Here is a 24,942-nt window from a genome sequence, read left to right as displayed (position 1 = left end):
CATTTCTGACCAGTAGTCAGGAATTCTGATTCTGTTTAGTGGTAAGTGGTGATTAGAAACCTCAGTCCCAGTGCAGTGCCATGTGTGCCATTGATGCTGGGTGTGTTATTATCTATACTTTTTAGCAGCTAGAGACAGGAAATAAAAATTTTTTTAATGAAACAATATGCATTCATACAGATACTTCCATTTCATATTCGGAACTACTAAGTGCTTAATCCCCAACCTCACTACTTTTAAATACTCCTATGTACTTTTTCCTATGTTGAAAATCCTGGTTCTGTGTCACCAACAAAATTTCTCATTTGCTTTATCCCATAATTCACACAATGCCAATAATACCACAGAAAACATGATTACTAAAAACAGTTTTAATTTTGTTATAATTCTTTTACTTTTAGATTCTATGCCATTACAGATGTACAATCATATATTGTATTTTGTAGTTGCCTTAAGAAGGTCTCCTTCCTCTATGTAATTATGTTGCCCATTTGACACATAGATTCATTTGTTTATTTTGCTTTTTATTTTTAGGATTTATTTACATTTTGTTTGTTGTCATATATTTTACATCATTCCAAAGTCAAAAGTTTATGATTTTTTACATTAGATTTTTTTTACTTCACTTGAAACATATTTGTATATACTGTAGGGTAGCTTTAACTATACATTTTCTCCAGCTCAATTATTAATTGTTCTATCATTATTTATTAAATAGTTCAATTTTTTTCCAAGAGATTTGACATACCACATTAATATACATTTAATTTCCATGTTTGTATACAAGGAAGGTATGTTATTCTGTTCCTACCTTTTTAAACATGGATGTTTATGAGCAATGAATATTGATTTTTTTAAATACTTTTTTCCTCTCTTTTGAGGTGATCAGAGTTTTTTTCCCAATTTAAATAGTGATGTGATACATTTTCTAATATATATCTGTATTTTAGATATAAATCTTACTTGGTTGTAAACAAGTATTTCAATATACTGTTGAATTCTATTTACAGATGTGTGCAGAATATTTTAGAGGAAGTAATTGATAACTTTGTATATGCTTCTAGGTTAGGCCTTAATTTCTTCTGTCATGTCAGCTTGGAAGAATCATGGTAGGGACTGGAACTTAAAATTGAACTGAACTCTATTGCTGAGCTTTGAGTGGCCTTGTGTAAAGGGATGATCTCTATGAACATAGGGGCAATGAAGTATATTCCTGTAAACCACTCGGTTTTTCATTTTTGTTTTTCCAGGACTTAATCAACCCAAACCTACAAACTATTTTTGGTCCTTTAAAGTTTTTCTTGTTCATGTATACAAGAAACTGGTAACAGTGGTTGCCCTAGGCGGGGAATTGAGTGACTAAGAATAGAGAGATAGACTTACTTTTCATTATACCTTTTTAAAACAGTTGTGATGATATGTAACATAAAATTTGCCATTTTAATGAATTTAAGTGTATAATACAGTGACATTGGTTATATTCACAGTCTTATGCAGCCATTGTCTGGTTCCGAAATTTTTCATCACTCCAGAGAGAAACTCATTAAGCAATACCTCTCTATTCTCTCTTTCCTCAACCTCTCCCAACGTCTTATCTATTTTGTTTCCATGAATTTGCCTATCACAGATATTTCATATAAGTGGAATCATACAATATTTGTTTTTTGGTGTCTGGCTTATTTTACTTAACAAAATGCTTTCAAAGATCACTGTGATGTAGTATGTGATGTAAGTATCAGAACTTCATTCCTTTTTAAGGTGAATAATAATGATGTTGAACATTTTCATGTGTTTATTGGCTATTTGTATATCTTCTTTGGAGAAATGTCTATTCAAATTGTTTGCCATTTTTAAAAATTGGGTTGTTTGTCTTTTTGTTTTTGAGTGGTAGGAGTTCTTTACTTATGCTGGATTCTACTCCCTTATCAGGTATGTGTAGTTTTCTTTTTTGTACTGTCTCTGTCTGCCTGATCTGTTAGAATGAATTAGGAAGTATTCCCTTCTCTTTAATATATTGGAAAAGTTTCAGAGAGATTGGTATTAATTCATCTTTAAGTGTTTGCTAGAATTCACCACTGATGCTTTCCAATCCTGGATTTTGTTTGTTGGGAAGTTTTTTGATTACTGATTCAATCTCTTTACTTCACATAGGCTTATTCAGATTTTTGGTAGTGTATGTCTTTTCAGGAATTTTTCTATTTCATCTAACCAATTTTATCCAACCTATTGGCATATAGTTTTTCATAGCATTTTCTTATAATCTTTGGTTTCAGTAATGTGGATAGTAATGTCCCCTGTTGTCATTTCTGGTTTTAGTAATTTGATTCTTCTTTTTTCTTAGTCAACCTAGTAAAGATTTGTCATATTTGCTGATCTTTTCAAAAGACCAAATTTTGTTTTTCTATTCACTGTTTTTATTATTTCCCCTTTAATTTTTATTGTTCCTTTTTGTGTGTTTTTTTGTGGGTTTAGTTTACTCTTCTCTTTCTAGTTCTTTAATGTGTACAGCTATGTTATGGGTTTGAGATCTTTTTAAAAAATTTGTAGATATTTGCAGCTATAAAATTCCCTCTGACCACCACCTTCAGTGCATCCCATAAATTTTGTTTCATTATGTTTTTGTTTTCACTCATTTCAAGGTAATTTCTAATATCTACTGTGATTTTTTTCACTCATTGGGTTGAGAGAATTGTTTTATTCTTTCAGTGCTTTAAAGATTTTATTACACTGTCTTTTGGCCTCCATTTTTCTGGAGAGAAATTCACTCATTTGTGTTTTGTTCCCCTGTATATAATATGTCTTTTTTCTCTGGCTTTTTTAAATCTGTTCTTTATTTTTGCTCTTCATTGATTTAATTAAAATGTGTCTACATATAGTTTCCTTTGTATTTATCTTGCCTGGAGTATGCTGAGATCTTGGGGTTGGTGGGTTTATACAATTCATCAGTTTTAGGAAGTTTTTAATAATTATTAAATATTTCTTCTTTACATTTACTTGTCTCTTCTCCTTTTGGGACTCCTGTTATTATTCACATAAGACCATGTGACACTGTTTCAAAGAGCTTGGGCTCCCTACCACTTCCCTCTTTTCTTCTCTTTGTTTTTTAACTTGGATACTTTTTATAGACCTATTGACCTGTCTTCAAGTTCACTGATCATTTCCATTGCTATGAATTCTTTATTTATGAAATCTTATTTTCCATTTTTAGCATTTCCATTTAGTTCTTTCTTACAGTTCCATGTCTCTGATTAAATTACCCAGTTCTTCCTACATGTTGTCCATCTTTTAAAAACTAGGTTGTTAGCATTTTTATTATGGTTATTTCAAAGGCAGTGTCTGATCATTCCAATATCTGGGCCACCTTGGGGTCAGCTTATATTAACTCTTTTCTGTCTTGATCATGGGTCACTTTTTTTATTAGCCTTTCATTTATCTTGTAATTTTTTCATCATATGCCAGACATTTTGTATGGAAGAGTAGTAAAAATTGGAATAAATGATATTTATCTCCAGAAAAAGGACATGCCTTTTCTTCTTTTTTTCAAGTTGCTAGAGTGGAAGTTGAGACAGTCTAATCTGTAGTTGATCTGTGTTTGTGCTTTGTTGCAGCTTTAGTTTAATTCAGTTGAACCATGACTGCAAATATTTTGAGGCAATCAAGATATTCTTTCACCAAGAGCCCATGTTTGAGCACTAAAGGTTGTCTGGAGATTTTTCAACTGTGCTTCACAGCTGAATTCTCACTTTATAGATCCCTTCCTGTTTTATAGCTTAATTGGTAGGTCTTTGGGTTACCAAATAGTTCTCTTAGCTCTCCAATCCCACTTTATGCTTTCTGTACCTTGGGAGATCTCTTTCAGCCCTACAGCTCCTCCCCTGAACTTTTGAGGGCAGCCACCCTGTGTGCTGTAATGGTTTAGCATGCTTCTAGGGTGTTTCCTTTAGCTCTCCTGCCCTGATCCCAAACTTTAATAGGTGAAAGCTCAGGTTGCCTAAAGGAAGTTTGCTCATCTCTCTGCTTCAGCTATTCGTGACTAATCCTGAGTCCTCCTGAAGACTGTGAAAGAGTTGTTCAGTGGGCCCAAACTCCCTCTGCGGCTTTTTTTTTTTTAATTAAGCTATTATTGATATACACTCTTATGAAGGTTTCACCTGAAAAAGCAATGTGGTTACTACATTCACCCATATTATCAAGTCCTCCCCATACCCCATTGCAATACTATCCATCAGTGTAATAAGATGCCACAGAGACACTATTTGCCTCAGATCACGGCTTTGGTACGTTACCCTGTTCCAGGAGATCTGTTCTTTTCTCCTGGTGTATTCAGACTGATGCAGTTTTCTTTCCTGTTGCTCTTTCAGGATTAGTTGTATTAATTACATTTTCGTATTATATGTGTGGTTTTAGGAGGAAGCCTCTGTCTCTCCTCTCACGCCACCATCTTTAATCCTCCTGGCTGAATTTCTTAAGATTTTAATTTGCCATGCCAGCCAACATGTGGGTTTTAGTTTTGGGTGGGTTCTTTTACAAACTCTATGTGTGCTGGATTCTTCTTCCTCCTATTGTATCAAGAATGAACATAGCTATGGGTCTCTTCTCTCCTATGGGAAGCTCACCTTTAAATGGAATTAGTTTATTTTGTTTGCTTTGTTCCTTTAGCCCTTTGATTGTTTTTTTTAAATATGTTTTCATAGTTTTTTTATTAGAGTGAGAGAAATGATCTCTTTCATCTTTCTATGAACAAACTGGAACTAGAGCCCCTAAAGTATGTCCTTTTGTGTTTGTTTTTCAGATTAATATATTTTGGTGGCTATGGGTATAGGAAACACAATGAACTCCAAGACTGTTTTGATGTTCATGATGCATCTTGGGTAAGAGTAATCACTGTATACATTTTCTCTCATTTAGTATCATCTTAAAGTACTTAGAAATAATGAGCCCAATCTTTCTGATTTCAATTTGTCATAATTCACACTATGGAAAAATGTTTTTTCTGTTTTGGATTTGGATTCAGTTAGAGAAGGTTCTCTCACCTAGTAGTATTAGCCTTCATGGCTACTGGCAGAGTACATTCTTACATTGTTAATTGCTCATACATGTTTAGGTTAGACAAGTAGAGGTTTTAGCATATGTGGAAAAACTGGTCATAGAGGCTGTTACTAACATACACCTTCTTTTGTGTATGTCCACCAGAACTGTTCATAGCTCAGACTGGCCTCTATGTGAGAGCAAGTTGGTAGTGATATTACCTTTCCTACTTATTCTTACTACTTATTTCCTACTTATTCTTGATTAGAGAAGAAGCTATTATTAATGAAAGAAGACATGACTTAAACAAATGAAATCTTTTAAAAGATAACTTTAAAAAATCATTGATCCCACCATGAAGATACACAGTAGCTCTTCCATTTTACATTCTACTAGCATATCTTATTATTCTACAATTATTAATGTATATATATATGTATCTTTTGCATATATCTCTTCCTATATGAGTATTTAAGAAATTCTCCATGTGTTTACATGGTTTTTGAGTTTTTAAAATGAAATATTCTTAAAACTTTGCTACTTACAATATTACTGATAATTACCAGAAATAGAACTTCCTATTGTTTATGTCTAATTATTTATACTCATCAGTGAAATTTCTCATTTTTTTCCCCATAGTACAGTTAGGTTTATAATCATGTCCTGAAGTTTCTGGTGTACAAGTACATTTTTTCATTTAGATTCTAAAATAAGCAAATTGTTTCATTTATTTGACTTGTTTGGCAAGTTCTAACAAAAAAGAATGCTGTATTTCTGACATAGAGCATAAAAACAGCACAGAAGTAAACTAGAGTGGTGATAGGAGATTTCAATAATCTGAAAGATGCTAAATACAATGTAACTGCTAAATCTTTTCCTTAATGATGGTTTTGTCCCAGAAGACATAAAAGAGAGTGAACATAAGTTTGACCTATAATGACAAATCAGTTAGATAGAAATGTTTGGAACTTTTTGGAAAAAGGAATCATGATCCCCTAAAGTTTCTAGTAGCACAGATTAGGAATTCTGAGCATGTACTTTAGGGACACAGATTTTAAAATATAAATATCATTGTGTCCTCTGCAATTTTAAAAGAGACAATACTTTAAGAGAATTAGATTATTGTCAGCAAGTAAAATTATGACTCATTGCAAGCAATACTATGAGAAAAAAGCTGTCAGGTGCTTCTGCTATTGGTTTGGGGACCACATTTTGTGAGCCACTGGTGTATGCATTTGCCTTATGACTATGGTAATACTTAACTCTATTTTTCTAAAGATGTCTAATATTTCTTCAGCAAATACGCAATGAAACTACAACAATGATTTAAAAATTATAAAGGCTTTTAAATATTTAAAAATTTTCTGTCTTAGGAAGAAGAGATATTCTGGGGATGGCATAATGATGTTCATGTATTTGACACAAAGACACATAGTTGGTTTCAACCAGAAATTAAAGTAGGTATTGTAAAAAGTTACCTTTATATTCATATATTTATTGATACCTTCAAAATTATTTTTTACTAATTTATTTGGATTTTAATAACTGAGTTTGCAATCACAAAGGGGTTCTCTTCAGTGCTGTCACTAGAACTATTTTTTTTTTAATCACATATTTTTCTCCAGGCTAATTCAGGTTTTCTAGAAATATCTAAAGAGGGGCCATCATCATTCTTTACTCCCAAATGTGATGCCCTGATTTAATAAAGGCTCTTTTAAAAAGTCCTTTTGTAACAAAGTCCATAATTTTAAAAAGCTCTTGTCTCATGACTCCTGAAGTCAGCACTACATGAAGTTATAGCATGACAAAAAGACATCATTACTACTACTACTTCATGTGCTAGTGAGCAAACACAAATTCAAATTGGTTAAAGCAGTAACAAATTCTTCTATAGCTGGAAAGTGTATTTTGATGTGGCTCATATAGTGAAAGAAAGAGCTGCAGGGACCAGGGCCTTAAGAAGTGGAGCAAATGATTTATCCAGTCACAATGCTTTCCGTCTGTCTGTGTCAGCTTTTCCCTGCTTCTCTGTGTGTGCTAGCTTCATTATGTCTTCTGCAGACTGACCAGCTCAATTAAGAGGCAATATGTCAGAATGTCAGAATAACTTTCAGGTATAGTAAGTTCTTTCTATTGGTGCTGTATTCTCTTGATGTCTATATAATAGAGTCCTAGTAAAGGACTCTGGCTACTTGGGCACGTTCCCACTCTTTACATCAGTCCCTGTTGCCAAGGGAATACTTGGCCAGGCCTGAGTTTCAGGCCTATCCCCTGGGGAGCAAGGCATTGTGATTGATAAGCTCACCAGAGCTGTTCAGACTGGAATGCTGAACAGGAAAACCAAAAGTGTCCTGAATGATAGGCATTCATGACTAAAATTCCTTGCAGTCTAACTTTTGCTGATGGAAGAGATGAAAGGTTCCATGCCAAGTAACATTATCAGGTTTGACCCTTCTCAACGTTCTCTTTTCCAAGCAGTGAATTTCAGGTTCCCAGGGCTCTTCTGGCCTGTTCACCCATTTCTAATTTTAGAACAATCAGTCATTTATATTTGTCAATTGAGTTTTCCTTCACTCAGCATTTGAATTTTAACATTTGCTTATTTTATTAATGAAATAAAGGCATTTTATCTCTGTTGCAGTAGTTTCATGTCAGCAAGCAGGTACAGAGAAATGTTGAGACTGCATCTACTGAAGCTCATCCTAGATCTCTTTCAGGCCTCTTAACCCTCTACTTCCTTAGAGAATAAGCAAGGGCCTGGAGCGCCTGACGGTCCATTTTTAGAATGTGCCCCTGCACATAAAAGAACTGAGGCAGCTTGTAATTATTTCTTTTGGACTTAAAGTCTTTCTCTGACTCCTTTTCTCTCTCCTTACTTTAATCTATATCCCTCCCCTCTTTCTGCCTCAACAGTCTTACATGCACATGATGCTATTTTAGTTAGTATTTAACAATATATTCACTACAATTTATTTGATGATTTCTTCAAATAAATTCTTTGATTGTTTTATTATACCTGGAAGTTATTCTGATATGACTGTGGCTGGAATTCATTCTCTGTTTTTTAGAGACATTCTTTATTTACTTCATTATTCCCACATATCTGCATCACAAGGCAAGACAACACGGTAGGCAACAGTTATTGGTGTTGAATTAAAAAAAAACTGGACTTGTGTTCTAATTGTGTCAGAAAAGAGCCATGGGCTTTAGGTAAGCCATTCAGTGTGTCATCTGTAACATTGAGGGATTGAAAGTGTTTTCCTATATGGGATTTTTAATGTGTTAAGAGCAATATAGTAGCAATAGGGATCTTTGAGTTATTTTCAGTATTTCAAACAACCTAATACACAGTGTACATTATTTACACAGGCACACATGCTAATGCAAGTGCCATTTTTGTTTTGTTTGTTTGTGACTACATTATTCAGAAGCTTTGGTTGGCTAGTAAATGTATTTGATAAATTAAAAGGGGGATATTTATATTTATTTCATAATAAATATGTATGTAATAGAAGAATTTTTCCAAAATTTCAGATCAGGGATGGTGTAATAATAAAACTTTTGTTTTGCTGGAATGTCTGGGAACCCACAGCTCAGATAGTTCTCTCTCATTTATTTGTTATATAGGCAATATCTGAATGATTTCTTACCATATTGACTTGAGCAGTTATTCAAGTAAGCCTGAAAAGTCTAGGAGGTTACTGTATCGGAAGTAGAGCTTAAGTTTCTTCTGCCACATTCAGTAGCCAATGGACTGAAAATGTGGGGTTCTTTCAAAATTTGGAATGAAATATGCACACAAAGGCATTCTCATGAGCACATGGAAATTATGCAGAAAATTCTTTCTTCCAATCTTATTCATTCACTTACCCATTATACTCTTTTCCCAACAACCCAAAACTTCTCAAGAAAAGATGTGCTGTTTTTTAGAGTATTTATTCAAAGTAAAATACAGAGAAGCATTATCAGTTAATGTGAAGAATTTTAGTAAGAGATAAAGTACTGTTTGCCTTAAGCCAAGAGTAAAGTTTCTTATTGTAGAACTGAAGCACCAAGAGTTTTGGGGGGCAGATTTAACTTTTTGGAGTCTCAGAGATCATCACACTGTGAACTGTTCACTTATAATATTAACTCTGTACGTGTGTGAGAGAAATAATTTTTTAAATTTGACTTTTAAATTCTTGTATTTCAAGGTAAAATTTATGTGAAATTTTATTTTGCTAAATTGTGTCAGGCATTTAAGAAAAACACTTTAAAAAGGAAAGATCAGGATGAATAAATTTCATTCTTGAGGAGTAGTGTTCGTCCATAATTATTACTATTTAGAATGAACTTTTGCACTAGGGTTTTAATTGAAATACATAGGAGATGGTAATTTAGTGGTCAAGTATTTCTCATACTGAGCACAGGAATGTGACTTCAGTATAGATGTTTCAAGTCTTTGAACTGTTTCCTTTGAACTGTTGATTGCAGGGTGGAATTCCACCACAGCCACGAGCCGCGCACACCTGTGCAGTTCTTGGAAATAAGGGCTATATCTTTGGCGGACGTGTTTTGGTTAGTGTTTTTAATAGAAATCATATTTTTATATATGATGCCTCTTATAAAAATTACCCTCTGATTTTATAGAACTGAATATTCAAATAATCTAGAGATCAAAATGCCATTCAATAATAACTTTTATTTATCTTCTATTCTCCAAACAGTCCATTCATGAGTAATCACAAATTATTGTAAATCCTATTTTAATGAGAGTAGTTCATTTCAGTGCATTATTAGCAAAGTTTAATTTCTTATCCTCTAAATCCTGTTAGTTTAAAATCCATTTCTTCCTTCCCTGTTGGCACATTAATTTGATAGCTCTATGTTAATTTTATTAATGTTTAGCATTGTTCCCCAATATATAAACTTCTGATGTTAAGTAAAATAGGGATAGTCTATTTTTAATCTAAACTTATTTTAAAACCAACATTTTAGCCCATAAAAGATGTAAAACACTAACCAATTCGACATACTTTTATTTCAGCAAACTAGGATGAATGATTTGCACTATCTAAACTTAGATACCTGGACTTGGTCTGGAAGGTAAGTTTGAAATTGAAGTATTTTTACTCTAAAGTCATTTCTGTGTGTATGTGTGTGCATGTGCATATGTTTGGGACCTTAATCTAAATTCTAGTCTCTAAAACTGAACTGATATTTTTTTCCTTCAGATTATATGTCTAAGGAAGTAAATTACAGTCTTAAATGCAGAGTTTGTTCTTTAAATAAACTATATAAAACATGAGAATACCAGCAGTTGAAAATTGATTATATGAAAGTACTTGTTTTATACTAAATATTCTTGAGGACTGGTCAGTAGAAAAAATGAAGGAACAATTTAATGGGGTCATCACAGTGGGTAATAGACTGGGTAAAGTCAGATTTTATTTATGTTTCAAAAATATATTTAATGATAGAATAAATATATTTAGCTGTGAATTCAGCTGTTCATGTAATGAGATGGAATGAGAGCAATATATTATTCCAAACTACGAATACCATTAAAGGTAAAACTACAGAAGTGCCAGAAAAAAATACAGCAGATTATCTTTAAATCTTGGCATGGAGAAAGCTTTTCTAAAGATTACATGAACCCAAAATTCATAAATGGAAGACTGATTGATAAGACCACTTAGGAATTAAATGTTTCTGTATAGAAAAATATACCACAAAAAATTAAAAAGCACATTGGAAAATGAAAACACAAAATAAACTGGAAGTAATACTTGCAGTATTTTTAAGAGCTAAAATCTATTAGAACTCAGAAATCAGTAAGAAAAAGACAAATGATCCAGTAAAAAGTGGACAAAGAACATGAGTAAGCAACTTATAAAAGCAATACAAATAGGTAAAAATTATTTTAAAAGGTATTCAACCTCAAAGAATATCAAAGAAATGGACCTGAAATAAAGTTTTCACTTATCTGATGAAAATAATTACAGGTTTAACAACACAATTAGTGGGACTATAATCGGTACAATTTTTCTGGAAGGTAGTTGGCAATATGTTTAAAATAGAAAGTGGAATTTCTACTTTGATCTAGAATTTCTCCTAGGGCAGTAATTGGGCAGCTGTGTGTGTATTGCTACATTATTTATGGAACCAAAAACTGGAGGTCAACCTTCATGTCCACAAGTAGAGATTGTTTAAATCAAGGTATATTTGCCCAGTGGGCTGACATGCTTACATTACCAAAGGAAACCATACTTCATAGAAAAATTCCACAATGTATTAGTTGAATGAAAAAAAGTTACAGAATATATGATTCCATTTATATTTTTAAAATAAATGTTTATGTGTGTATAAAATCCTGGAAAAATATATATGCCGAATTATTATTTCTTGTTGCTAGAGGACAGGATTATGGCCCAAATTATTCTGAAACATTCCATGCTGGAGAGTGGTGTCTTCTCAATTCCTAAATTAGTTAAACTTTTATACTTATGTTTTTATTTTTTTAAGAATAGGATGTTATTTGTTTAAAATCTTTAGTGGTTTATCCTGGATCTGAAATGGCTTGCATGCTTTCATGGTGAAACTTGAGTAGCTAGTATTTTCAGGCAAAGATAATGCTTTAGGAAATTGTAAAAGTAGACCAAAGTAAAAACAACAACAAAATACCATAATATCCTTGAGGAAATTGGCTGTAAACAAAATTAAACATGAAACAACAGTAAAAAAGTTATAGACATAAAAACACATTGAAAAACTAGAAGTTGTATTGATTAACAAACAAGAATAATGTGGAGTATACATTGTGAATTAACTGGGAATTGACTTTTTAATTTTCAGTCTGTGTTCTGTGACTAGGGTAGAACAGATGCTAAGTGGAAAGATTATTTAAGTTCATCTAAGAATTTAAGAATATTTTTTAAACATTCATGCAAGTAAGAGTAGTAAAATCAACTTTTTTTTTAAGTAGTGAGAGCAGTGTTTTCCTTTAAGATCTGAGATGACCAAAACCCTTTTATTTTGACTAATACAGTACCTAGATTTTTATATTTTTTCCCCTTGCTGCAGGATTCCTATTAATGGAGAAAATCCCAAACATCGGTCATGGCATACTTTAACACCAGTAGCTGATGATAAACTTTTCCTATTTGGTGGACTAAGTGCTGACAATATTCCATTAAGTAAGTCAATTTAAGTTTAGTCTATAATAATTATTATCTCATTCTTTTTTCTTACTGTATTTGATTTTTAAGGTGTCTTCCTTTTTTTCCTGATTTTCTGGTTTACTTTTATCGCCAGCTATATGCCTGCATTAAGAATTAGAAGACTCCTTTGCTTTTGTGCTTGACTGTCCATGCTCTGCTGTCCCTGAGGTAGAGAAAAAGAAGTATGGCTGAACCAAGATAAATTAAAGCCCCTTTTAACTATAATATTCTGTGATTTTTGTATCCTGATTTTTTACCCAGATGCTTATACTGTAGGCTGGGAAGGGGATTAGAAAAGCTGCCTTTCCCAGAAGATTCTGGGAATACAAGATGGGAAGGCCAGTTGCTTCTCTTTTTGTTCAGAACTATAAAGGAAAGTGCTTAACTAATATTCTTAAACTCTCACTGCTGATCCCGTGGCCATAGTTTTGTAAAGCAGTTGTTCTTTAAGCAGTAAAATTGTGGTATCAGGATAGACAAATGACCAAGAATTACCACTTCCTAGTTGGACATGTTAAATGTTTTTGTTTTCTTAACTCAGAATTTTTATTATGGCTATAGATGTTTTCATAAGAAACCTTATATGCCATGGAAACCATTTATATGATTTTATATAGGATCTGGAAAAACATTTTATTTTTCTACAAAAACGTATTGAGCATCAACTGTGCATCTAGCAGTCTGCTGGCTAACAAACTCCAGAGGCCGGTTGGAGAAACAGGGGAAGTTAGTTATTGCAGATTATTATCCTATTCAATTTGTGGGGTTTATTTTTTTAATTATAAAAGACTTGAAATATAATTTTAAAGAATAACATCTACTCATTTCAGTAGGGTTTAATAGCATATCTTCAAGAGATCTAGTGTTTTTCATTCCTATTTGCTGTTTTTTGTCATTGACTATGTCCTACCTCCAGTCAGTTTCCTTCCTTGCAGGTTCAGCTTCACGTATGATTATGGGTACTAGATGATACCAAAAAATTATTTTTAGTTTTGTTGACTATGATAATGGCATTGCAGTTATGTAAAAAATGTCCATGCTTACTGAATGCTTACTGAAGTATGTATAGAGAAATTATAGGAGATTAGGATTTACTTTAGAATAATTCAGCAGCAAAAATAACAGAAAGAGATATGGAGCACATGTGGTCAAATCTTGATAGTTGTGTGGGGGGTGGTGAGTGAAATAGGTGGAAGGGATAAAGAGGTACAAACTTCAAATTATAAAATAAATTAGTCATAGGAAGAGAAGTACAGCATAGAGAATATAACCAATAATATTGTAATACCTTAGTATAGTAACAGGGTACCTACACTTACTGTGATGAGCATTTAGTAATGTATATAATTAGCAACTCACTATGTTCTACATCTGAAATCAATATAATATTGTATATCAACTATATTAGAAAATATATTGATAGGTGTTAAATCCAGGATATGTGAGAGGTCATTTTCATGTTCACTCTACTTTTGTAATATCTCTGAAAATTTTTATGAGAAAATACGAACACATAAAAAAGATAGTCATATAAATGTAGTATTATAAATTTGGTAAAAAATTAAAATTTTATCCCAAATCTAGTCTTAATTTGTGAACTGTCATAAAATTGCAGGTGATGGTTGGATTCATAATGTTGTAACAAATTGTTGGAAAAAACTTACACATTTACCTAAAACAAGACCCAGGTAAGTCTCAAAGTTGACAAATAGTAAAATAGTTAAGAATTTTTTAATTATTAAAATATAATCCTTAGTTTATAGTGTTTGCTGTTAAAACTGTAAATCATAAGGAAGAATAGCTTTCAAGTAAGCTTGATGTTACCTAAATAATTTATCATTTTAATTATACCTGATTGTTAGAAATGATCTATTCCATTTCTATCCATATTTAAACATTTGAAAATGTTATTCTTTTAGGTAAGTGCATAATTTTGTCTGATAAATTTGAAAAGAAATTGAATGTATCATATTATGTTAATATTTTTAATAAGTTGACAAGAATAATGGGGTTGGCTTTAGTTATTTGTTTTTGTCAGAAATTTAGAGCAGTTTAATGAGGAAATTGATTTCATGTTGATCAAATCAATGGCAGATTTCTGTTTTTCTTTATTAACTGTATGATATGGTGATTAATGTGACTTCTTTCAGAAAGAAACATGTTAATTGTGGTATAGAGTAAAAACTGTAGAAACAATATACTATTATTAGTCTACAAAGAAAACTACATTAACATTGTAATTAATTTTTTCTAATTTATTATTATAATAAAGATACTCAGGAAATTCAAATTTAACACAACAGTCACAGTTAGTAATAGATTTTGTTCTTTTTCATGTCATGTGTTTCACAATTCTTTTTATTATAGATGACTTATACTAGAGTGAAGTCAACTTAATGAAGTGCATTTCAGAAGTTTAATAAATGACAAGTAGTTTGAGAAGAAACTTGAAATTTTTTTATATATATATCTGTATATATTAATATCACAATGTAGTTAGAGTTCATCCTAACTACAAATGTGATTCTTATATTTTCATGTGTAAAAATTAATTGGAATTTATTATTTTAGCAAATCTGGATCTTTTGAAGTACACTTTTTTGTTTAAAAAGTTTTATATTAAGATGTGGGAACCCAGAGTTCTAGTCCTTGCTCAGCTACTACTTAGCATTTTGGCTTCGAGAAAGTCATCTAAAGAAACTGAGCACAATTTCTTCATCTGTGGAATGAGGGAGCTGGACTAGATAAACTCTTAGTTCTCTTCCAGTTGTTTGTTTGTATGAATGCATTAATTATGGCTCAAAGTGGTAGTAAGTATATGTTTAATTTTTAAGTTGTTCCTATTTATATTTCAATCTTTAATAAGTAATTAGAACAGCTATTATTAATAATATACTAGTTAGAACTGAGCTATGTAAAGAGATTTCTTTGAATTCAGCTAATGTGTCATGTAAATAATATGTTTTGTTAGAATGTCTAGGTGATAAGTTTAGAGCAGCCATGAGAGGACATAAACTCAGTCTGTAGGAAAAACATCAGGTTGCAAGCTAGATGTCACCAAAATCAAGTCAGGAAAGGCTTTCCAGTGTTCTTCGATGATGAAGTCCAGGCCAGAGTTTCCCTCAGGCAGATAAGACAGAGGCAGATCTATCTTCAGGTATGAGGTGAGGAGGAGAACAGTTGGGATGGGATATAATTTAGTGTAAGGAGAAAATATGTGTGTGTGTGTAAATATATATATATATACTAATTTTTTATGAGAATAAGAATTTGCTTAACATCTAAATGCATTTTATGCAAACTTTCCGAGTTATAATTTGGAATGTAAGCTGCCCAATTCTCCTCTTCTAATTCTACAGCAGGGTTTCTCAACCTTAGCACTATTGATATTTTGGAAATGATTCTTTGTTGTTAGGTTGTCCTGTGCATTATAAGGTGTTTAGCAGCATCGCTGGCTTTTACCCACTAGATGCCTATACTAGCTGGAGTTGTAACAATCAAAAATATCTCAGATATTGTTAAATGCCCCCTTGGGGGCAAAATCACCCTTGGTTGAGAACTACTGTTCTGTATTGTAGCACTCTCTTCTCTTAAGTTTTATCTAAGGCCTCACCTTTTTATGTAACTTAGATAAAACTATGCTTGGATTAAAATCATCTGTATAGTTATATCTGATAACCTGTATAGGTGGCTGTCACTGAGGGCCCTTTCTCATATCTGTAGAAGATGTCTAATAAGGTGTTGGTGTGTGTAGCCTTAGAGGCTCTTGGATTCCATGAGTATTGCCAAGACATGGTCTTCTTCCCAGGAAATGAAATTATTCCTTCCCATATATGAGGGAATTCATTGTTTTTTATATCCTTTATCCAATCCCTCTTTCAATTCTCATCCCCTGCAACACAATCTGGGTGTTGTTGTTGTTGAATATTTATATCAATTTATAGTCTAACAAATAAGTTGGAGAATTGGGCAGAATATTTCCCAAACAAAACTGATGACTCAGTTCTATCCTGGGTCCCAAGTGCATTTGTTATTGTGTTTGAGGAAAGTATTTGATTAGCAAGTTGTGCATAATCCCATCTTTTGCACTTGTGGAAGTTATATAAAAAGGATTAATGTGCTAAAAATAAGTTATGTGGTAATAAAATAAATGGTAAGTTGTAATTATTTGGGGCTTCTGTTGCTTCAGCAGTTTGGTCTATTAAGAAAAGTAAAACACTGTCAGAGTCAAAGCAATGGCTTGTAAAACCCTAGAATTATCTTCTAAAGTTGAGAAATTTACTTGTACTTTTCCTCTGAGAGTTAGGGTCCCTGGAAATATTGAACTTTATAAAGCCACAAAATTATTCTTGGTAAATAATGTGAAATTGGAGATGAATATGAGCTGTCAGACCATTTCCAAAAGAACATTAAATGCTCTACTGCTTTATGAAATAATTGGTTTATTTAATCACTGAATAAATTATGCTGGTATTTTGTGTTTGTTTTCTTTAATCAAAAGTTTTTGAGTACCTCCTGGGTGCAGAACACCATATTAGGCATTTTTAAGAAGCATAAGATTAGATTACTCAAGGTCTAGTGGTGTGCCGGTAAGCAGTTAACTGCTTTCCAGGAAGAACAAAACAAAAAAGCCCTAATTTGTAGCATTTGCTGATTTCCACCACAGCCAATTTCAAGCTACTGACATGATATCTCTGAACATGGAGTTGGATGGCACAGTGACTTCCACTAGTGGTTAAACTGGTTCCAGCACACCACTGTGGCAATTTTTGACCTCAAGCACTAGAAGACCCACACATCAAACAATTAAAGTAGTATACACACAGCAGTTCTTCCAGTGCAAGTTAGGAGGTTGTTAATGTTAGGGAATTGTAAAGGAGCATGTGAATGTTGAAAGTTGCTGACTAGACAGGGTAACAGAGCCAGTTTGGATGAGAATTTTGAACATTTCCTGGGAATTTTGAGCCTGTGTTTAAGGTTCTGAGAGAATGATTTATCATTCTAAGCATAAGAAACAGGGTGAACAAAAGCCTGGAGATAGATAAAAGTTTTTCTCTTAGGGAAATGCAAATAAATGAACCTGGCTGAGGTAGAGGGTTCATTTGGGGAGAGGGAAGAATTAAGATTTATGGGAAAAAGAAATAGCTGTTGATCATGATTATTAGGCTAAGAAAAATAGCTCAATGCTTCCTGACCAGGGCATGTCCATGGTTAAAAACATCATTTGAAAAATATTACTATCAGCTATAATGTAGCTATAATGTATAAGGTAGCTGAAAATATACACCATGAGTTACAATGAGAGAGATGAGAGACAGAGAAACTAGGAACATGTTATGGTATTCTGTACTCGAGGTGATAAGTAGTGTGACAATGTAAATGTAAAGGGAATGGGCCAAATTGAATTTGTCCAGTGATGAGGAACAGAGAACTGGAAAGAAAGAGTAAAAGATGATGAGAACAATAACATGGCAAATAGTAATAAGAAAATTGGGATAGGTGTCTATTGGAGCAATAGCCTAATTAGTTCCTTTTTAATTCATTTCATTTCAGTGATTATATCTATGAAATAAAGGGATTAAAAGAAGGTTGGGGGATATAATAGAGTTGAGAGTCATCTTCTTAAATGAAATGATATGATTTAATGAGAATCTAATCTCTAATGATTCTCTGAAGAATCTTTATGGTCTAACCTCTTTGAGGATATGTCAAAAGCTCAAGTACAACATGAATCTTCTGAAATAGATTAAATTTTAGAATGGGCAGTGTAAAGTTGATATACGTAATGTACAATTTTGTCCTTCATAGTATTTTATCCTGTTTATAATTTTCAATCATAGGTTATGGCACACAGCCTGTTTGGGAAAAGAAAATGAAATAATGGTATTTGGTGGGAGCAAAGATGATATACTTTCCTTGGATACAGTAAGAAAATTTCATATGTAAAATTTCCTCTAAGTAATTTTGTTTTTCAAACTAAGTGGCTATTCAACAAGATTGCTGATAGTCCCACATTCCAAAATATGGAAGGCATGAAATGTTACTCTGTGGTGCGATTAATCTTCATAATGAGTGGCTTTTGTGAAGCATTACAGTATATTTTGAGTTTACAAATCAGAATAGGTCTATAAACTTCATTAATCAAAGTATTAAGAAGAGCTTTTAAAGGATGACTGTACCTTTTCTCTGAGTCTCACCATACTATGGGTGCTTATAATACTATTGAATTAAAATATTTATAAATTATATTTGATGCATAAAAATACATACAATGTATATGTAAACTACTAAGTATAGTAATAAGTACCCATAGAGTTTGCTACCTAACTTAATAACTAGAACTTCATCAATGCTAGCTTCTCCCCTTAACAGGAAATTACTTTGAAATGTTTTAAGTGTATTTTCTTTTTATTTTATGCATCTTATGCCATTGCTTCACTCCTATTTTACATTTCAGTTTAAAAGCATTCCGGTTTTAAAACCTGATAAAATTAAGGTCAAAGGAAGAAATGAGTAGCATTTGGAGAGGATTGTTTTTTCACTCCTAGCAACTTGGGAAATTCAGAGGAGGGTGGCAATACTTACACAGTGTCTTTGTTGGAACGGGACTTCAGGATTGGTTCCTCTGGTTTGCCTAAGACATTTGCAAATAGCAGAAATCTAAGCTGTCAGGGATGGGGTACACTCCAGAATTCAACCAAGATGGTGCTGGCTCCCTTACGTACATCTCTTCAGTTATCTCAGAGTGGTTCCTGGAGTGGTGAACCCTGAAATGAAGTGACTCCAGAGAGTTTGGTTTATTTTATAGTTCTGAAGCTTCCAACTTAAATATTACATATGTTGAAGGTTTTAGAACTTTCTTTGGCTGAGAATTCAGTGCTTCAACAAAGTGTTACAACCACAAATTTGCATATAACTAAAAAGCAAATTTTGTAGTTCGTTTTCTTTTTCTTGGCACTAGAAATCTTTGGGATGCAAAGTTTATCATTAAAATAGGAAGTCTGATTGAAATCAAGATCATAAATTATGAAATTTTAAAGACTTATTTGAAGGGATTACAGAAGTTTTCTGCTGACTCTTCCATGTGAATTTGCAGATGAAAGAATCATTTTTTAAAAATCCACTGTGTCTGTGATTTTCAAATGAAGGTCTCAGGCAACCCTGGGACCACCTGAAAAAGGGAGACAGGATAAAGAGGAGATGTTAAAACAAGGATCATTTAAAAGAAAATGTTCTGCTTCAGAAACAAAAAAGCTTGAAAACTACTACTAGTCTCATTTTGAACTCACTGTTGAAAAACACTTTTCATGATTTTTTAAATTTGCAATTATATAGACTGTGGTTAGGTAAAAATTTGGTCACTGATAAAATGGTAAACATATCCAAAGTTTGTGTGCACATAGCGGGTATGTGTGCATGTGCGCTTGTGTGATTGGAGACAGAGATTTATTTGTTCCTTTACGTAATTTAGTTTACATTTACAAGACAATATTCAATTATTAATGCATTGTTATTTTTATTAAAAAATCCTGATAACTCCTTTTTTATGTTGATTAGGGTCACTGTAATGATTTATTGATCTTTCAAACACAGCCTTATTCACTACTCAGGTAAGTAATCCATTATTTTTGCATATATATGCTATCAATATATGATAATTTCTAATTTCCTCCTTTTTGGGAATATCTTTTGGATAGTTTATGACTTAATTTAAGAAAATGTTTACATCTACTTAAAAGTATAAGCAAACTTATAATGGTGAACCATATGCCAGTGATTTTTAAAAACTAAATTACAGTACAGTCACATTTTTGTTTTGTTTGTAAAATTGCATTTAGTTCATATGGGAATATTAGACATACTGCACTCCCTTGATTCCACATCTGACTTTTTTCATATTCTGAAATCAGAGTGTGTCTAATGATAGACAAACATACAATATGCATTTAATTTAGGAGAATTTCTTTAATTGGTCTGGTGTTTGGCCCAAACTTTGGAATTTTTGAAAGATGCCAAGGTTATTCTAAAGTACAGGCATAAACTTTGAAATTGCTGCTGTCATGATTTGTACTGCTTTGTACTGTTACTTAATTTTTTGCTGTGAACATGATTTTTCCTAAGTACATTGCAGGCACAGAAAGCAGATGATCGGCTGAGTTTCGCCATGTTTGGAGTTTAGCCAGGGTGGTTTAACAGAGGGATAGTGGAGAAGGGGATTAAATTTGCTGGCAAGAGAATGGAGCACATGTGGACTACGTGGTTTGGGAAGGAAGTTAAAACTGGAGGGTCTTCTTACCAGAAGTGGGAAGAGTTAAAGGAGTAAGAGATTGTAAGAGTTGAAAGAGTACATCTTATAAAAATTAAAATGTATTTACCAAGAACATTCATATAGTCTGAAAGTATATGGTAATAAAAAATTACCTGTGAACCACAATGATCATTGTTATGAGTTTGGTGTGTATCCTTCCAGACCTTAAAATGGAAAATGTTGTGGATTTAACTGTCATTTTTTTAAGAGGTCATTGGAAGCCTTAGAGTAGTACACGTGTGTGTGTGTGTGTGTGTGTGTGTGTGTGTGTGTAAAGGGTCAAAGGGTCAAATGATGCATGCTGTTTACCACCTGCTTTTAGAACTCACATTGTGGATATCTTTCACGTAAATGTAAAATCATTCAGTGTAATAGAGCTACGTTTATGTTTGTAGTGGCTATATAGTGTTGTATTTCATGGAAGTACAATTTATTTATTAGTCTATTGAAATATATTTAGGATATCTATAATTTGGGGCTATTATAAAAACTATGTGTATAATATTCTTGTATACGCCTATAGAAAACTTGCATACCTCTTCAGGAGAATTTCCTAGAAGGGAAGTTGATGAATCACAGCATATGCACATTTTGTATGGTGAAGACTATTCAGTGGCTCCCACTGCCCTTAACAAACTGCAGATCCCTACCAAGGTCTTCAGGGCATCCACCTCCTCTCTGCCTCATTTCTTGCTGTGCCCCACTCTCACATTCTGCCCTCCAGCTGTTTTTGAACCACCAAACTGCAATTACTGTATTAAATCTTATTTCTCATCTCTAGGGCTTTGCAGGTGTGGTTCCTCCATTGGAATTCCTTTGTTTAATTTGTTGAGTACCTCAAGGGGTCTAGAAAGTTTCCTCTGGCTTGCTGAGGTTGTCTTGGTTTGTCTTCCTATCTGATTCCATTCTATCCCAGTCACAACATTTATATAACACTTAATTGTTAATTGTTTATCTTCTTCACTAAACTGTAATCTCCATGAAGGTTGAAATAGGATTTTTCTCAATATTGGGCTTCCTGCTCCTAGGTAGCGCCCGCTCATGCATAAGTGGTGAGTGAGCGACCGAATGGTAATGACGGAGCCCCTCCGCACCTGACCCTCCCCTTCCCCACTGTGCAAGGCGCACAGGAGCTCTTGATTGTGCCACCGCAGCAGCAGAGTTAAGTTTACACCAAGTATAAAACTCACTTCATTTTCTTGTACTTCCTCTGTACCTTTGTGGAACATTTCACTCTTCTTATTTAGAGTTTTCATGGAGAGAAAAGCCTTCATGAAATGGAAGATATAAATCTCTAGAGTGTACATCCTTGTAAAAATGACCACTGAGGTTAACCACTGCAAAATCAAATGAATCTTTTTTTTTTTTATTTCAGAAAGATTTACTTACCTTTTTGATTTAAAGTTTATCAGTTGAAATAGAAGTTTTTTTTTTGTTTTTTGTTTTTGCTAATTCTCTTGAACAAACTTCCTTTGTTTTTAAAGTACAAAACCCTCTTGAAGGTAGCTTAAGAGGTAAAAGGGGAATTGGATTTGGGGGGACGCGGCTCTCTAGGGGAACCTGAAGGGAAAAAACGAGCACCCAGGCCCCCAGGAGAACCTCAGGCGGTCTCCTTGTCTTTTTCTGTACTGGCGCGGCATTCCTCTCTTCAGACCTGTTCTCTCTGGGTCATCGTTAAGTCAGGTGTGGGATCCAGGGCAGCCATTTATAGAGGGCGGGTGGGGAGGACCAGGTCACGCGGTACAAAAATGGATCCCACATGCTTCCTCTTGGGGTAGTGGAAGCAAAAGTTCTCATGTGAAGGGCTGGAAGGGCAAGTGTAAAAACGGCTGCTACAGATAAACCTACTTTGATATTAAGTGTGAATCTTTTGTGAGTTAGAATTTCTGTTTCCATTGATTTTTTGTCAGATATAGTCTCTAGCCTATAAAAATAGACAGTTGTTATGGTGCTCTGAAAAGATCATATATCCTATCACGTTCCCAACAATACAAAGGAAATACATTATCATGTAAAATTTTTATGATGATTTTTTTTTTAAAAACACAGACCTATAAATATAACTTCACGTTCAAGAACTAATAATTCTGTTATGTTTGTTCACAGGTCATGCCTTGACTGTATTGGTAAAAATGCTATAATTTTAGAAAGTCAGATATCTTTATTACCTCCTAAGCTTCTGCAACAAGTACTCAAAAAAATAACATTTTGGGCTGCAGCTAATCACCGAGAAGAACAAAGAGCCCGAAAAGAAGAAGGAGAAAATAAGTATCAGTGGATCAGTAGCAATTAACTTGTTATATGCTGTCTATATTTAATATGCTTAAACATTTTAATCAGACCATATCTCCCAAATTGGAGGCTGTATGTAAATGATAAAATTTAAAACACAAATGCTATATTAGAGTGATTATATGACATGGGATATAGGGGATAAGATGTTAATGGCAGATTATATTTATATTTGTAAACTAATTTACTTGTAAGCAGAAAAAATATGTTCTAAAAAGTAAGTACAATTGTAAGAGATTCTAATTCACTGTGTACTCTGTATTGGAAAGATTATGCAAATTTGAGAAGAATAAGAAATTACCACAAGGACTTTAGAAATCCCCGAACTTGATAGATGAAAGCACTGAATATCAACTTCCAAAAAGAATACCACTTCTCAAGTCACTTAAAAATTATCCAAGGCATCTCATTAACTCATTTTTTAAATTTCACCTTAAATAACTGACACAGCTGGCCAAAATTATAAAATAGGGAAACTCTGGTAGGGTATGAAATCCTGAACTATCCTTTTAGCACTTACCCAGTCAAATATTCTTAAGCAGCCTCATAACTTTTCCTCACCTTTGAGTGGGAGAATAAATGTCTTCAGTTGTCTTTCTGTTGCCCCTACGTTACTAGTTTGTCCAATTTTATGTATACACACACATACACACACCATGTTTTAGTGTCTAAAGTGGAGGTTTATAAATCATACAGGCCTTGAAATATTGAGAAGCAGTCTATTTATTAACTTTTGTGACACATTAAAGTACATTTTGCCTTGAAGAGTGCTTCTAAAGTAACTTCATAAATAATGAAATGGGAGGGTAACCTAGTTATTTGCCTTTATAGAAATCCCTTGATTTGACCTACACCATTCTACAGAATTGGGGCTTAAGACCCAAGATACTGACAATGTTATCTTCCCATTTATTTTCAGTGTTAACTGCCTATACAGAAATGGAACACTATATTTATCTTTATATTCCTTAAAACAGTATTTTTTACCATAATGAACAAGTTGTCAGTTATACCCCTCCATTGAATTACAAGGAATTACTAAAAAGCTCAGTATATAAAATTATTCTTCACAATACCACCATTGCAAATTATCTCTGAAATTTAAAATGTTTTAGAAAATATATTTCTATGTTGACATATACATGTAGTTTATAATGAAATTACAGGAATTTGTAGTATTTCACTAAATTTTATATATATATTGTATTTTGGATGTGTAAAACTTCTATTTATGTATTGAAATATTTTGTTTACATTTTATTTATTGTACAAACTATATAGATTTACTATTTTCCTAGTTTTGTTAGTGTGAATCAGTCATTAGAGTTGATTGTGCAAATGATATTTCAGTTTTCATTTTTTCATACTATATTTAGGCTGAATAACAGATTTAGAAAATGAATCTCACAGGTAATATACATCTTGGAATTAATTATCTTATTACTATGAACTTACTATAAAGTTTATACTATATTTAGGCTGAATAACAGATTTAGAAAATGAATCTGTATCAGCATTTTATATTTAGGGGAAAAATACCAAAACCTATTGGATAGTGATAGATGATGATAATTGGAATGAATGCTTTTTTTCAATGGCTTCTGGATTGTGGGGATGCCTTCTCTGGTCTTTTAGAAGAACACTTCTGTTTTTAAATGGTTACTTAGAATATTAAAAGTTGGATTAGTCCCCTCAAAATACACACTATCATGTAAGCTTCAAGAGAATGAAAATCTCTGTATATTGTCTGTGGCACACAAAACTGGTGCTATTCTTATATGACTTAGTATACTGTGTTGCTTCAGAAAGTTACATGTCCTGAGGCAGCCCCACAGTAGGTGTGACAGGGAATTCTGATTATTACCTTCAATTTCCAAAACATGGCTTAAACCAGGGCTTCCCTGCTGTTAGGAGGTACAGAAAATCTGGAAGCTGGCAAAGCCTGTTGTGAAGTTTCACACCAAGCAGTATTCATTCTTCACTTCTCAACAGCTGATGGTTTATGAACTTTTGTGCTGACCTCTGCAGTCTACAGAAACCCAAGACATGATAGCCTCATAACTTTATCTCTGAACTCTCCCTTATTGGCTCCGTTTGAAGATGAGTCTAGAAGGG

The 24,942-nt window shown here is 33.1% G+C and overlaps 1 protein-coding gene across 3 annotated transcripts in view; it reads left to right on the top strand.

Annotated features, from left to right (window-relative positions):
* Positions 1-23,421, top strand: part of KLHDC1 (kelch domain containing 1) — a 47,044-nt gene extending 23,623 nt beyond the window's left edge. The window contains exons 5-13 of one of the 3 annotated variants that reach the window (XM_036917079.2): positions 4,793-4,871; positions 6,402-6,485; positions 9,502-9,585; positions 10,055-10,113; positions 12,091-12,203; positions 13,843-13,915; positions 18,068-18,152; positions 19,785-19,837; positions 22,642-23,421. In XM_036917079.2, coding sequence (XP_036772974.1) covers positions 4,793-4,871; positions 6,402-6,485; positions 9,502-9,585; positions 10,055-10,113; positions 12,091-12,203; positions 13,843-13,915; positions 18,068-18,152; positions 19,785-19,837; positions 22,642-22,828 — 817 coding nt within the window. In that variant the 3' untranslated portion in view covers positions 22,829-23,421. Of the gene's footprint in view, positions 1-4,792; positions 4,872-6,401; positions 6,486-9,501; positions 9,586-10,054; positions 10,114-12,090; positions 12,204-13,842; positions 13,916-18,067; positions 18,170-19,784; positions 19,838-22,641 lie in introns of all 3 variants that reach the window. The other 2 variants (XM_036917090.2, XM_057488482.1) reach the window with 2 other exon arrangements.
* The last annotated feature ends 1,521 nt before the right edge of the window (positions 23,422-24,942 follow it).

The sequence above is a fragment of the Manis pentadactyla genome, chromosome 11 (genome assembly GCF_030020395.1).
Source record: "Manis pentadactyla isolate mManPen7 chromosome 11, mManPen7.hap1, whole genome shotgun sequence".
Lineage (NCBI taxonomy): Eukaryota > Metazoa > Chordata > Mammalia > Pholidota > Manidae > Manis > Manis pentadactyla.
The sequence above is the reverse complement of the archived record's forward strand: the minus strand, read 5'-3'. Positions and strand labels throughout refer to the sequence as shown.